The 16,429-nt window shown below is 38.1% G+C and overlaps 1 protein-coding gene across 1 annotated transcript in view; it reads right to left on the minus strand.

The window, feature by feature from the left end:
• The window catches only part of LOC307263400 (uncharacterized protein), a gene marked incomplete at both ends in the record, with an annotated part of 22,014 nt that extends 5,585 nt beyond the window's left edge, over nt 1–16,429 (minus strand). The window contains 23 exons of the mRNA XM_080044552.1: nt 3,465–3,521; nt 3,778–3,937; nt 4,442–4,533; nt 5,166–5,232; nt 5,343–5,584; nt 6,012–6,215; nt 6,895–7,110; nt 7,226–7,401; nt 7,657–7,770; nt 7,862–8,024; nt 8,219–8,248; nt 8,578–8,658; nt 9,266–9,303; nt 9,422–9,568; nt 9,661–9,807; nt 10,242–10,385; nt 10,914–11,039; nt 11,161–11,307; nt 11,441–11,572; nt 11,707–11,841; nt 12,190–12,228; nt 16,234–16,252; nt 16,379–16,429. Of these exons, the coding sequence (XP_079900678.1) occupies nt 3,465–3,521; nt 3,778–3,937; nt 4,442–4,533; nt 5,166–5,232; nt 5,343–5,584; nt 6,012–6,215; nt 6,895–7,110; nt 7,226–7,401; nt 7,657–7,770; nt 7,862–8,024; nt 8,219–8,248; nt 8,578–8,658; nt 9,266–9,303; nt 9,422–9,568; nt 9,661–9,807; nt 10,242–10,385; nt 10,914–11,039; nt 11,161–11,307; nt 11,441–11,572; nt 11,707–11,841; nt 12,190–12,228; nt 16,234–16,252; nt 16,379–16,429 (2,727 nt within the window). The remainder of the gene's footprint in view (nt 1–3,464; nt 3,522–3,777; nt 3,938–4,441; nt 4,534–5,165; nt 5,233–5,342; nt 5,585–6,011; nt 6,216–6,894; nt 7,111–7,225; nt 7,402–7,656; nt 7,771–7,861; nt 8,025–8,218; nt 8,249–8,577; nt 8,659–9,265; nt 9,304–9,421; nt 9,569–9,660; nt 9,808–10,241; nt 10,386–10,913; nt 11,040–11,160; nt 11,308–11,440; nt 11,573–11,706; nt 11,842–12,189; nt 12,229–16,233; nt 16,253–16,378) is intronic.

Consider the following 16,429-nt stretch of genomic DNA (forward strand, 5'->3'; position numbering starts at 1 on the left):
GTTGTCACTCCACTCTGACTCTGATGGGTAAATGGTGAGTCCTCATTACCTTCTATAATGGAAAAAGACTGAGAAGTGTCACACTGGCTTTAAAGCCGATAGCTATTCCTCTGATCACTCCATTGCTTTGTCAGCAGTATGTCCTGGGATTGATTAAGAAAACCATTTGGCTACAGCTATAAAGGGTGTAGAGAATTTTCATGGATCTTTTCAAATGCCTGCATTAATGGCCGGATGAAATGACCTTCTCCTTCGAAGCTTGTTCCTTCTCATCAACTCCCTTATCCAACACTCTGGAAAAAACTAAACATGACTACGTAGGCTACAAAAAAAATGAAATTACTTCAATTGTTAAGCAATATCACCATCACAGACTCTTTCGTACCATTCAATTGGTACATAACAGTACAGTTCAGAATGACACACCGGGACTCACACCTTTAATCAATATTATCTTATAGGCGATGTCTTAAAAATGTGCATAGTGTTATCACATGATTTTTTTACTAGATGTTATCTATGTCAAAAAGCACATCAACTGCACTGTCACTATATGTGATTGAATACTGCACCCTTGTGGTAGACAGACAGTATGCACTCTTAAAAGCCATTCAGGGGATCTATTATCGTCACTTGTTTAAAGCCACTACGAGTAACATTTAAATATCTTTTTTTTTATAACAGCCTCATGTTTCCTCTGATAATCATAAAATACCTTTAACAGCAAACGAGACCATCAGTGCAAAGAAAGACGTTTTTATATAGTTTTTATTACTGCATTTGGTCTGGTCGTACCATCATCAGATGACCATTATACATCTGAAATAGTCATTATTTACAACAACATAAACACAGTACCTCATCGTGATCCATAGCCTACAAACTACCGTCTCTCGTTCATTCGCTTTCTGTGAGGACACGTAATCTTCCAGCTCCATGCGAGTTGTTAGTGAACCTGCATCAACTCATTGCAATCAGGTGTGTGTGGTACTGACTGGCATTAGTTGATGCAGAGTCACAAACCACTCTCACTGAGCCGAAAAGAGTCCGGTGCCCACCTCACACTTTCAACACACGGGCATGCACTTTATTGCGTCCTATTCATTTGACACTCGCACAACCGGCACGCGCTAGAAAACAGCTTTACAACAGCTAGCGTCGTAAAAATACTACCGCTTTTGTCCAAAGGGGCCGCCAACGGACAAAGTTACTCGTAGTGGCTTTAAATGCAGGGTTGCAAGATTAAAATGCAAATATATTCATATACATAAGTCATCGGCATTATGAAGTGATTGGATAAACCTAAATATTTTGTGTTGTATAAATTGCAATGTGCGAGTTAATTGATTTAAAACAACATTCTAGTTGTAGTAACTCAAGTAAATTGGCGTAACTTAATTTCCCTCCACCTTGGATTTGAATTAACTTCCCCCACCAATTTACCATACCTGGACATATTTTGACAGTTAAGACGCTAGGCTGAAACAATGCAATCCAAAGGGCGTTTCTGATGCATCATTCCATTTACAAAATATTCCAAAGCAATGCATTTGGGCATATTCTCATTTGTGATACTGTATGACCAATGGTGGACTTAGCCAACACTTATCATATTTAGAAGTGTAAGCAGTGGATATGACTGATAGCATTTTATTCGACAAACCTCTCAGCTAGAGACATGCTTTTCATTTTTGCCGTGGGGAGGAAAAGAATGATTAAATTTTTGCTTATTCGTGCTGCTGCCAACTGTATTTTGTAATCTAAAAGAATTCAGGGGCACATTTGAAAAAGTAACTTGTCATTCACATAGATAGCCTTGAAGTTCCTAAGGAATATTGCAGTTTGGTTCATTTCATCGAGTGTTGCTTTTATGTCTATAAAACCTGCAGTGTGAGATGTTATGATATTTGTATTGTAAAATATTTTCGATTTTGGTTACAATCATTATACATTTAATTTTTTAGGATATGAAGATGTGTAAAATATTGTTAATGGGATTCTGACAGTATCACCCAGGTGTATTTGTTTCTACTTGACGGTAAGGTTTTGCATCAACAGTGTTGAAACTTTATCCTCCCGGGCTGATCAGTGTTTTGTTAAACCATATTTTTATAACAAAAATGGGGCTAGGGTTGCACAATAGTTTATTTATTTTGGCTTTACAAAAACAGGGTTGTGAAAACGTTACAAGTCACATGATGTCATGGTGGCTACCTCTGCCATATATATTATTTACCAATATTTCACTTGTTCCTTCAAATCGTGAGGTAGCCTTAGATTACATCAATCAAGAAATCACTTCAGTCAGATCAGGAACTGTTTGCTGTGTACAGTGTTTCTGAAAGGACATTTATTTTTTTATGTTAATAATGCCACAATAATATTGAATTGCATTATGTGCATTATCTTTGTGAAAATAAGCTTTTTGAGTAAACTGATTTTTGATTCCAAAGAAGTTATGGAAAAGTCCCACAATATGCTTGGATTTGCCTGTCCCTTGAATTTGTCTTGTAAAATTTGACACACCTCAAAGTGCCCCAGCTCTTATGTAAATACGATACAAATGGAAAGAGAAAGACACGACTGAGACATGAATGTTTTTACTTTGTACAAAGTTTGTTTTTTTAGACAGCGACTGACTTTAGGGTTTGGGCAGTAGTAACACATTTGTGAAAGCCGCCACAACCAAGCAAGTTAACATACAGTAACATATAGAGATGGTGACAAGACCGACAAGTCTTATTAAAAATATAAACATTTTTAAGAAAAAAAGTGTTTTTGATATTTGGTAGTTTAATAGTTTATTGTAATGAGTTACAAGGATATACTATAGAAAAACTGTAGATTTTCTCAAATCTTTCAAAAATAACACAAGCTACATCTCAAATGTTGCATAATAATATTAATTGATCGTGTTAATACAACAATTATTGTATCATACAATTATTCACAACTAAATAAACCTGATATAAGTAACATAAAATGAACTCCTTAGTACTAACTGTTGGAAACATCATTTAAAACATTTGTCTTACGGTCTTCAGACAATTGCAACAGCCAACTGAGACAGACAATGAACCATTCAAGATGTAGACATTCAATTTGAGATACATATCACCTTTTGCATTTGTTAAGTTATAATTGGTATGAAAAAAACATGTATAGAATTTGATGACTATGATTTGTTTCTCGGTTCTATCGCTTTAATCCCTATTTTTCTTCTCAGTTCTTTTTTCCCTTGTCTGTCTGTTGCTCAGTCTTGTCCCAATCCTCAGAGATCGAATGTGCATCTTTCTCCTGAAATAAATTATTAGGATCAGTATTGATATACAGTAAAACACGCTAAATATAAAAGAGATATTTAGTAATGAATGTAAAGTTTCAGTACTGCAATTTTAAATGGCGACTCGCTACATTGAGGAGTGAGCTGCTCGTGATTATATTATTTGTTTCCTGGGACTCACCACCGCTCTGTCTTTTCCACAAGAGCACGTCAGCCATCTTATGTACTCCTCTCGCACCTGGATCGTACAAATCAAAACGTCAATGCTCAACATATACAAATAAACCGACAAAATGAAAAAACTGATAAAAATACAAATCAGGCCTTTACACGAAAAGCAATGCTACGTCATCGCCATAACGCAACATAAAATATCAAAATATCAATTAAAAAGTGATAGGTTAGACATCAGTGTAGCTAATATCTTTAACAAATGCAGATTGACATTATTTTACAATAGTATCAATGAGGAGATTGATCAAGCTGAAGGCTACCTCCTTATTGAGCAGGCAGTGGACGACGTAAAGGAAGGTGCCCTGTTGGGAGTTTAGAACTATGAAGAGGACCCGGAAGAAGAGATTTGACTGGTACAGTCCCAGAATCCAGGTACAGCCCAGGATAACAAACTGGGCCAGGATCTTAAACACAATCAGCCTGTAAACAATGAGAATTCAACAAGTGTATCATTATTTTATGTCATGTATAGTATATGTTGAAAAATGGATGACTACTGGGCAGAGTATTTTTTGCACTGTGATAATGTTGTCACTTCCTCTATTCATTTGATACAAATGTGACAAAGTGACTGTTCCCTTTCTGTAAATTATCCCAACTCTCACTTTAGGGCAAATCTAAATCTGGCTGTGACCACCTTTTCAACCGTAATCCAACTATAACATGGGTCCATATCAACTTCTATCACCCAACATCCCTCTCATTGGAAACTCTTTAATGCATGAGTACATTTTACACTTGACTCTATATACATTTGAATTACAACATCAAATTTAAATCAACATCATGTAGAGTCTATGATATATTGTTATGTAGTGTCACCTTCAACCTTTGCTGAAACCAGCACTTCTGTTGTTACAATGTAATCCAGACTGGAATTTTTATTTTCAAGCTAAAACAATATTGAACGCTCCTAGTTCATACCTGGTGTCTTTGGATTGGGAAACATCACTTTTCATGCTGGCCAAGGTGGGCCTTAGACTCCATAGAGTAGCACAGAACAATATCCAGTTGAGCTTCATGAAGAAAAAAAAACACAGGATTTTGGCTTAAAAAAAGAAAAAAATAACTTGAAAGATCTTCACACAAACTTACAAACTTCTACTTGTAAAAACAAACAAACAAGCCTTTGTAAAAAACATGGAAATTCATAGAAAAGAGAATATCTTTCATATGAGTTGAGGCTAATAGCGAAGACTGGGAAAGAACAAATTGTGTCCCATGTGCTCGCTAACGAGAAGCTTGCTAATTAGCAAACAATGTGTAGATTAACTACCCAGACTTTCTCCAACTATTACGCAACTCTTTATGCCCTTTTCTGTTTACTTGATGGCAAATGGCAACACAAAAGAGGAATGTATATTAATAATCTCCCCTAAGACATTTATCACACAGACAGTTAAGAACAAACTTCCTGGCCTAACACTGCATCACTTTTTCAATGCACACTTTCTATGCATCGTCTAACCCCTCCCCTTTTTTCATATCTTTGTTTATTAATAGTTTTTACTGGATTCAGCCACATTCAATAAGTATTCATTGAGGGACCTGCAAGAGATATGTTATAGTTAGAGAGCATACCAGGCTGAACTGATTGTATTTTCATTATAGCGGATGGGTTGCAATCGTTTATATGCAGTATACTCACTCCAAGGATAGCGACCACGGGGCCTGTTAAAGCCCAGTTAAAGTTGCGCTGCGTAGATAGCCAGCACCTACAACAGAATAAGACAAAAACACAATTTGTACAAATTCCCATGCAGATACACATCGGGCATACAGGAGAATGGGAATGTGTGCACTAATTACTGTTTGTCCTACTCACGCCACTCCGCCAGTTGCACCGTAGCCATCAGAATATACCAGAGCAGATACGCCCACGATCACAAATGGAACTCCGTAGCCAATCAGGTAGAGCATTGGCCTGGGGAGGCCGTCTCTCTGGATGACCTGAACCTTGGAGAGCCTTCGGACCAACAGGTAGAGCTGCAGCGCCTCCAGCTGCATCCACACAAAACTTGCAATGACTAAGAAGTGGAGAAGCCCGGCCAAGGCAGTGCAGGCCATCTGTGGAGACACATAAGAGTTTCCTTGAAAACAATGAAAAAAACCCTTCTGGAAACACACTCAATAAGGAATAGTTACTGTATGTTCAGCAGGGTTACACCAAATACATGGTTGTGAGATCCCTTTAAAGTTATAGTGCGTAACTTTTCTTCATGGTGTCAACCCCACCGACAATGGCGCGGGAAGTCAGAAAAAGAAGCGCCAGTGAGAAGGGCCCCAAATAAATGTTTCAATTGTTGATTCTACTGCTAAGTAAAAAAAAATTGATGCACAGCAGAAGGTATGCATTATAATCCATGCGCAAGCACACAAGGTGTTGTTGTAATTACTCATAATTCCTCATGGGGGTGACAGAAGTTACACACTATAGCTTTAAGTCGATTTGAAAGAATAAAACAACAGTCCACATCTTAGTCTTATACTGTACCTCGTCTTCAAGATATCGGTCATTAAACAGCAGCAGTAGATGGGACAGGGAGAGGTTGAGGCAGAGGTGAAGACGGGCCGTGTTGTTGATCTTGGGGTTCCAGGTACACAGGAGGAAAGTGAGGATGGCCAACGCGAAGAAGAAGAGTCCCACAATCACACACATTCGGTTAAGCCAATCTAAAAATGTGTTTTCTGGTGGAGGCTGAAAAAGACAAAACACACAGGTTAACACATACTCTGATCAACCTGACTTTGGGGGTTGATGGCATCTGTTTAAGCAAATTCCCATCCACTCGGGGTGTAACGGTACACAAAAGTCACGGTTCGTTACGTATCTCGGTTTTGAAGTCACTGTTCGGGTTCAGTTCGGTTCAGAGGAAAAATGCAAAAAACTGTTTGTTTGTAATAAGGGACATGAGTTTAATTAGTTAAACAATGACAGTTAAACATGTCTTAGCTGTCAGAGATTCAGCAATTGTTTCGAATTAAATGAAACTCACAAATAAATGTATAAAATATATATATTTTTAACTATAGCTATAAAGAATACTGCAAGTTCTCCAATAAATACAATTCTTCTCAAATAGTGCAGCATTAACTACAATTCAAGATAATAGGGTTTTTTTCAGTATGAAAAAAGAAATACTGCTGCAAACAACCAAGTTATCCAAAGGAAGTCCTTCTCAAATAAAAGGACAAGTTCTGCACTGCAATCAAAACAAGCCTGTACATTATGCATATTTACGCCATACTAACGCGGTTCACGTCGTAATTACGGATTGCGGTTCACCTCTGGAACAACCTGTAAGTGCCTGTACTGTGACGGCTCGGTACGAATACGTGTATTGTTACACCCCTGACATTCACACAATCTATTATACCTCCCCAATCTGCATGATGAGGGCAAACGTGGACAGATGAGAGCAACTGCACACAGTGTAGTTTTCATCGCTGTATGCAACCACACAGCCGTCAACCGACCAATGCATGGGTTGGGTCTCTTCTACGCCACCTGTTACACCCCCTTCTCCTGTTCCTGTCTTCTCTGTTTTGTCCTCCCAGTAGACACAGGTCACAAAACCAGATTCAGGTAATGTCTGATCAAACCAGAAAAAACGCAGAGTTATGGATAGGTTAAAAGAAAGAAAGACGTGTTTTAACTTGGAAAATATTTATTTCGAAATGTAGACAGATGCATAGATTGAGCTGCACCTTCTTGTGATGGATGGTGAAGTTAACAGGCTCTGTGAGGTTGGTGTTGTTCATGGAGGGCAAGACTGCAGTGATGACATCCGAGTACATCTCTGTCACGTTTTCTGATTGAAAGTATTGATGACTGAGGAGACTATCCATCCCAGTCAATGTCAAGAAGCCAGCTGCTGCAGAACCTGGGAAAGTGTCCACACAGTTCAGGCCATCGGCACTTTGAAACTATACCACACTAGAGTTGCCATACCCCATTTCACATCATATATATTATATTATATTATAGCCACCTATCTGAGTCAGCAATTCTGGAGAAAGCTTTTTGTCAACGTCACTTTTTGTCAAAATCAGTTAATAAATCTCCACACAATCAGCTGTACCTTTCAGTTTTTTTGCTAGTATAGTATAATTTTTTTTCATCATGACCTTTTTCTCACCATTGTTATTCTGGGCCAGACCTTCCAGGTTGATCTCCATGGTGTTTCCTTTGGCTGAGAGAGTGGAGCTCTCTGCGTTGTCGCTTCCAGGCCCGAACGTTTCAAGACTTAAATCTAACACACGGGACACCCAATGGAACAGCTTGTTATTTTATCCACCTCACAAAGTAAATTTGTACAATTAACCAAGATCAATGTTTCTTACCCACTACTGAACTTTGCAAATGTTTCTTGGTGTGGTTCTGACCTGGTTGCACCATTGCAGCCACTAAACGGTCTGAGATGCCCAGGATCACACTGCCGGTCGCCCCGTCTCCTTCACTACCCACCCTGACTGACCTGGAATGTTTTCCAACACCTGACACTTCCTGTAAGAATGTATATATATATATATATATATATATATATATATATATATATATATATATATATATATATATATATATATATATATATATATATATATATATATATATATATATATATATAACAGTACTTCAATAACTGATGACACACTAAGTTGTATTAAAGCCTAAACCCCCCGAAAAGACCACAGTGATACCATAGATGCTGAGAAGCTGTTGGCCACCGTCTGCAGAGAAGGCACAAGGAAAAAAGAGGAGAGGCAAATAATTATGTAATGGTTGAATTCATTTACAGTTAATGCAAAATTAGCTCTGCACACTTTAAGAAAATGAGCTTCAAGGTGGAAATCAGCTAATCATTCTGGGGAATGTTTGTTGTCAAAATAAATTTTTTGTCAAAATCAGTGAATTTCTTTCAGTGCACACACACTACAGACAGGTAGCAGACCGTGAGGAGATATTCACAGACTTTGACAAAAAGTGATTCTTACTACAAAAGTTCTCAAGAATTGCTGACTCCACTTTTAACTGGTTGATCTTGCTGTTCTCTACTCACTGGTTCTGGTAAGATGAGGCCTGCATTGTCTTTCAGTTGTTGGTCCATGCTGCCAAGGAAAGCTCTCTCTTTTGTCTGTCCCTGCGACAAACACACAAACGTGACTTCAATTTTCAAAGTTTAAAGCTGGAATGAAGTGTGCAGCGTATGTTGTTTAAACTTTGATATAATGTAGTTGGCGAAATTGTATGATAATTTGTCCATCATGAAACATTTTAAAAACTGTAACATCGTCACCTCTGCCCACATACATTTTGATGGGTTTTGATTGGGGTGGGAATATATTTGCACCTGAATCGAGACGGAATTGGTCTAGAGAGAATCGCGATGCATCGAAGAATCGATTATTTTTCCCACCCCTAATTTTGAGTGTGGTGCTTTAGTGTGTACGTGAGTGGTGAATGTTGCTAGCTGTTTACCCATATAAAATCAACTCAACAGTGCCACTATTGACAAGAAGTCGATTTGACTGAGGCATGGGTCATTTGAAAGGGAAACTAACTTCTCCCACGGGTAACTGGGATCTGTCCACAAAATGACACAAAGACACCTGCAAGACTGCCACTTGTTGCTACATTCTAGCCATATTGTGGATATTATCTTACTCATGTCGTAGTGTTTGCAAAATTGGTTGGCTCTTATAAATATGTTTTTTCCTTGACGGTGTCACTTGGCTGGTTATATTTACCTCTGGTACTGGTATCTCATCTAAAATCTGCTGAAGATCTGAGTCGGTTGTGAGGAGAAAAATGACAAAAAAAAATATATATATATAATTTAGAACACAAGGATATGGCAGTGTACTGTATTGTATAGACTGTGTCCAAATGCATCCTCAGCTCACTTTGACAAAATGAGACCCCCAACGTCCACAGGATTCCAGTGGTAGGGAAAAATCCATCTGGACAAGAACAATGGAAGGTCCCTGGTACATTAGTGCAAACCGTTTGTTTGCCACAAATACCAAGTGTCTCACTGCACTCGTCTATATCTGTAGATAGAGAGAGAAAGCACACAGTCAAAGCACGTAAAAGTGAGATGTATTTGAGTAAACTCACATTATTAGTGAACAGGGGCTCATACCTGTGCATGGGTTAGCAACACTGGCTATCACCCCTGCGTTGTCCAGCCGAAAACCAGAGAAACAGGTGCAGATGTAAGATCCGATTGAGTTTGTGCAGTTGGCATCGGGGCCGCATACGGTAGCATCTTTGACACACTCATCAACATCTGCCAAGCACATATATACATAATACATTAATGAGTAATTTTATTCAACTTTTATTTATACCCAAGAGATAAATGACGGCTGACCCTCATGTCCAATGACGTCCAGCCAAAAACAAAACTATGTAAAGTAGAAAAAACAAACATGCAAATTAAAAACAACAACAAAGGGAAACATTACGATTACTAAACAGCCAATTCGAAAATTAAAACAAGTTATGTATAATGGCTGCAATGAATATGACGTGTGAAAGTACAATATAGTTAGGTAAAACAGTTACAGGTAGAGTTTGGAAGATTAAAGTTGGCACTGAAGCTAAACACCAGATAGCTTTGTGTATGACCTCTCTTGCAAGTTGCAATAGAACTGCAGCTTCCCATCTACTTCTAGATACTAGAAAACACCTTGCATCTTAAAAAACTAAACATTCCAATACCGATACAAATGTTGGTCTCGCTGGGTTCCTGGTCTGGTTCAGTGGGCGCGTAGCCGACTTGACATGCACAGGTGTGAGCTCCAGGTGTGTTGGTGCAATCCGAGTCAGGGCCGCAGACGGTGGAGTTGAAACACTCATCGATATCTGCAGTACGAGTAACACACACTTGGCCTGACATATACTGTATACAAAATCCAATGTGTAAAAGGTCATTTTACCACAAAACAAAAGCACTGAAGCGTGAGTTTGAATTAAAACCTCATACTCGAATGATTTAACTTCAGGTGCATTGTAAAACTCAGTTCAAGTCATTCACTGGAGTGTGTGGTGAAGAACACATTGAATCAGTGGTCAATCTTTTTTTTTTTACAGGGACTGGGTTTATAAGCCACTTGTGTCCAGCTGACACAATGTTGTGTAAGATCTAAAGGATACATATTTGAACTTCAGTTACCTTATAGTTGTATTGATGTGAATGCCAGTAATGGTCAGTGCAATACAATAGTTTGTATTTTCTTCAGTAGAAAAATGATTTAAAAATCAATTTTTTTTTGCTGATGAGTAAAATATTTCTGGCAAATAAAACATTTAATTTGGTAATAGCTTAGAGACCATGCAATAAAACCTAGTGTTGACTTGATATGCTGATGTGTAACATAACTGTGAGCAGACCTTGGCATTCAGGAGTTTGGTCTGGTAACAGTTGGTAGCCTGTATGGCATTCACACTTGTAACTTCCTGCGCTGTTGGAGCAGCTCCCATCGGCACCGCACACCTTTTCATCACATTCATTAATATCTATAAAGGAGCAGAAAAAAAATCATCTGGAGTCTTAACATGTCTGTTAGCCTAAACACAATAATAGCATTGCAATACAAGATTGGCAGTGTGAAGGGTGACATTTTTTTTTAAATGCTACCTTGGCATTTGTTGGACCCGTCAGGCGGTAATTCTGGATTTGTTGCATCGAATCCATCCTGACAGGTACAGTTGAATGCCCCAATGGTGTTAAAACAATCTGAGTAGGGGCCACAATTGTCTGCAGTCGCCTGACACTCATCAATATCTGTAAAGAGATACATGAAAGCAAAAGAAGAGAGATGATACACTGTAGTAAATTCTCGTGTGCTTTAAAATAGCTGTTGTAACATATACAGTATCAGCACTGACTACAGTTCAGTTTAAATAAACATACTTACCAACACACCCGTATGAGTCTGAAATGGGGAAGTGGGTTGGTGGGAGTTCATACCCAGAGATACAAACACACCCTCCGGTTCCAGAACACTCAGCAAGTGGTCCACAGGAGTCTGCCTGACAGTCATAATGATCTAAACGGATACAAAGACACATGTACATGGACACACACACACACACACACACACACACACTACATTCACTGCAGTATGCCGTACATCATTTGAGAAAATAAAGCAAAAGATGACAGTGAATAATCATTACTTACAGGTTGCATAAACCGTGTTGGGACGTGGGTGAGATGCTGGTTTGTATATGTAGAATCCTCCAGGACAGAGGACCACACTCACGCTAATAGCATAATCATTGCACTGTCCCCAATCCGTAAATCCATGTGCACCTCCTACATATGGAGTTACGGATTCAGCTGTTGGATATGAAGATACATAATACAAGTGGTAGTTAGCACCGGCATGATTGGGCCCATAGCAGGATCTAACGACTCTGTCTCCGCCAATCCCTGTGAAGCGCCACCAATTCCCAACAAGGTGTATGTCGTTTTGTGGGAAGCCGGGATAGGTAGTGGATGTAAATAAATAGTTGCGCCATGGTTGCGTTAAGTTTGTGTAACCATCACAAGAACCTGCATGGACCAACAAAATGAATTGTGAATATCAATGAACACCAAATGACTGTTATTTCACTTATAACCACAATCTAAATGATGTGTTCAAGTCAACGTCATCCATACCGGCAGGGAAAACACAGTGGCCGGGAATGAAGAGAGAACCTGTAAAGGACAAAGACCCAGAAGAGTTATTGTCTATAAAAATATATACAGTATGTCATTTGTTTAAAAAAAGGTACCCTTTATGCATAGCAACAACATTTCACTACTTTCTTTAAATATTTTCAAATCATTTAAAAAGGATTTGGAGATAATACTGGTGAGACTATCACAGAAATTAACTTAATGCTGAATGGGTGCTGATGATATTGCTTACAATAAATAAACAAGACACATGAAGGCTCAAAGGTATGTAAAAAGCCTACATTACAACAGCATTTATAACAACATAATGTGCATTATAACAACATTTTGAGCATCAAAATATAAACATGTACAGTATTTTTTTTCAAAACTGTGCAAAACCAAATGTTTCTAACATTGTCGTCAATTAGAAGGTATATAAATATCTATGTAAGACAATGTATTTAGAGTATCACTATTGTCCGTCACTCGATATTAAAATAATTGTGCAGCCTAAGCAGGGTTACTCTAAGATATTTTTAAGTGTAATTTAGTTCAATTAATACATTGTTCCACATTATTAGCTTTATGAAAAATGAATGTACTCACCCAGGAGAAGTGAGAAGGCACAGCAGTTCATTGTGACAGCTCCCAGACCGCAAAAAACATCTATCTCTGCCGTTTAAGCTGTGTCTAAGTAGATTTTGGAAATTTGCACAGCATCCAAAAACTGTTTTCACAAGGTTTGACACCAATGCAAAAAGCAATGCAAATTCTCTTTCTTGTAATGATAGAGCTTAAGTGTAAGACAGCTCACCTCAAGCAGGAAGAGGGAACAGAGCTAAGAATGGCAGGCTGCAATGTGACTGAACATTCCCCATCTGTTTAGTAGTAAGAGGATCAGCCCCGGAAATATATATATTAACAGGTACTAAAAAAGTATTAAGAACAACATACAGCAAATAGTTCAAGTTTCAACAGAAACTAAAACTATTGAGCTTTATAAAGTTAAACATGTACATATTGTTCATATAGACCCTATAGGAAAAGTACCTATGTGATGTATACCTTTAAAACTACAGTCCAGAATGTGTTTTATTTTATGGGATGTCTGGATGTGTTATTGAAAAGTGTCTGTCAACGGTCATGCATAACCATGATAAATATGCTTTAATTGTATTATTATTGACTTCTTTCACAAAGTAATTATTTTAAGTTAAGTTTCGTAATATAGGATCGAAAAGTATTTTCACCGCTCCTTTGCTAAGAAAGTCAACATTTTCAGGCGGTTGTAAATGTCTTCTGCCTTGACTAAACAATAATAGGAATTCACATGCACCGATCTTATGACACTAACTTAGTATGGCGACAAAGAGAAACGACAAGGAGACAGAGAGAGACAGAGAGAGAGAGAGAAAGGAGAGAGACAAAGAGAGAGAGAGAGACAGAGAGAGATAAAGAGCATGTTCCACGTGTCATGACAATTTGTCTTGTAAAACTGTAACATGGTACAGCAGCTTGGCTCCATGTAAATAACTTACAAATCCAAGCAAATGCAAATGGCGGCCAAAAGCATGATCTTTTGTTAAAGAGACAACAGATGCTGAGTGTCATCCTAAAATCTTGCTTACTTCAGATTTGACTTCAAGTTTAAATACTGCAGTGAGATCAGGGCTGATTCACAAACAATCAAGGAGATTAAAGGGATGATTTCCTGAAAATATATTATTAGAGAAGATCATACGGGCTATTTCCATTTAATTGTATAATTCATTTTCAGCTTACACTAATTGAATAAATAAGCGGCCACAAAAAAAACACAGAAGCAAAACAATACACATATAGGGGAGAGTGGCCTAAGTTGTGCAACTTTTCACTCAAAGTGACTTTAAAGTAAGGCCTTGACAGTAAAGTCTCCAACTCAAATATGTACATATATTTCAGGGTGTTGTGCATCCCTGGCAATAAAAACTTTGGATCTGGCATAAACTGTAGAAGAAATATAGCTTTCGGAAAAAAAGTTGTCTTGTTGCACAACTTGCCCCCGGTGTGGTGTAAGTTGTGCGGTTGGAGAGAATACCATGGGGTGAATTGTGCCATTGATATATATCTCATAAACTGTAATGCAAGACAAATCCATTAGACAATCACTTATTTAAGGTGTATTTAAAGTAAATAGTTGACAAAGATTGAAGGACAATTTTCTTAAACAAGGCCTAGCAGATCTAGGTGGTTTTGCCTGCAAAGCTCACAATGACAAAGTCACCATCATCATCTTTCTGGCCATCTGAACTCTCATCAGTGGTGACGTTAAGTGGAATTGAGATGTCACTCTCTTCTGAGCTACTGTAGACAATCACTTTCTGTTGGTGACCAGCGTATACAGCCATGCCACTGGCACAACTCTCAGAAATGTACTTTGCACTAGTTGCTCCGTGCTTGTGGAACCAACTGCCACCTGACAAATGTGATTCCCCCTACATTTCTGCCTTTAAATCAAGGCTCAAAACCCATATGTACACCCTGGTGTTTCCTCCCCATTAACTATCTTACCTCTGCACTACTATCTGTGTTTATGTGGATGTATGGGCTTTACGTCTTTTATTTTGGTTATTGTTATTTTACCTTCATTGTTTATCTACTGAATGCACTATGTACAGCACTTTGGACAGGACAAACTGTCACAAATGTGCTTTTATAAATACATTTTACTTACTTACTTACTTATAACTCACCTAGGCCCTTTGGCACAAATCACCCCATCCCCAGAATTTTGGATAATAGGCATGATGCAGCAATTTAGGGCTGACATTGTGCTAACTATATGGACTCAAAGTGTAGCATACCAAAGCACTAAAACGTGTCAAATGTTTTCAAACGTGTCTATAATTGTTCAGACACAATAATCAAAAAACCTTGATCATGGAAATTTTACTTTGAAAGGCAAAACACAGTTTTTTGAGCTTAAATGTGCTTATATCTTATTCCTTGCGTCTCCCTTCTTTACAGGATGAGTCAAATGGATGGCTCTTCTTAAATATGTAGTCACATTTCCAATTTCTTCCACGGTTTTCTAGAAACAAGGGGTGGCACAACTTCCAAAATGCACAACTTAGGCCACTCTCCCCTACAATATACAATATTTAAACAATATATTTAAAAGCACATTTTTCAAATTGCTAATTTTATGGAAAGTTATTCACAGGTTTGTAATGAATTCTATAAAAGCACATGATTCAAATAACCGACTAAGATCTTATGAAAGAGGTCTGCTGTTAGAACCTAAAGGTGCCCTGAGGAACTTTCCGTTTGTGTTCATTCTTACAACCCCGGTGTGTTTTACTAAGCCAGCTGTTGTTCCTGGCTGAGCGTATATGACAAAGGCATTAAGAAAAACGACATACAAATAGCATTCTTGCACTGATGGTCTGGTTTGCTGTTACATGTCATTTATGATGATCAGAGGAAAAAATTAAACTGTTTCAGAAATATTTCAAAGTTCCTCATAGCTACTTTAATGAATTAGGCTACATGTTTTTTTTAAATGGCCTCTGCTTGTATTCCACTCATCAGACTTGCAATGAATACTGTCTCTGTACAGTTCGTTCCACACTTGGTGGTGGACAGAATATTATAAACATGACTGTGTCTTTTGTTGTTTAATTAATTGTATCATTAATTTATTTGTTCTAACCATGGACATATAAAGAGGTTCTAACAGTGATGCTAGAGTTGAAATGTCACATGTGTTTTTAGAATCATGAACGTTCACTGCCCTCCGGTGGTCACAGTGAGGAACTGCAGCACTAGAATTACATTAGAAGTGAACATTTACGAATAAGGGATAAAGTCTATTTTATTGAACCATGTCTGTTTGTTTCTGTATATTTTACACTACCATCTTTAACAGCCATTATCTCACCATATACAATACTCTGAACCAAAACTATCAATTTTTGGTTGATCGTTTTGAAGTGGAGCAGCAACAGTCAAATTAGTAAACAGAGCTAGTGGAGACGTGATGGCATCCGGTCAGAACTTTACCGTTACCCGACTGAAGCAACTTGAAAATGACAAGAAACAGTAAATTCACATAAAAGGGATATTTTCGTTGAGATACAGTGGTTATTAGTATGGTGTTTTTCCATGAGCAGAGTAAAGCTGGCTTGAGCTTGAAAGCCGTGCTTACCTGAGTCCCCATGAGCAAAAGAATGGTGCGGGGCGGGCTGCTAGGAACCAT

The sequence above is a fragment of the Ammodytes marinus genome (genome assembly GCF_949987685.1).
Source record: "Ammodytes marinus genome assembly, chromosome: 16".
Taxonomy (NCBI): Eukaryota; Metazoa; Chordata; class Actinopteri; order Uranoscopiformes; family Ammodytidae; genus Ammodytes; species Ammodytes marinus.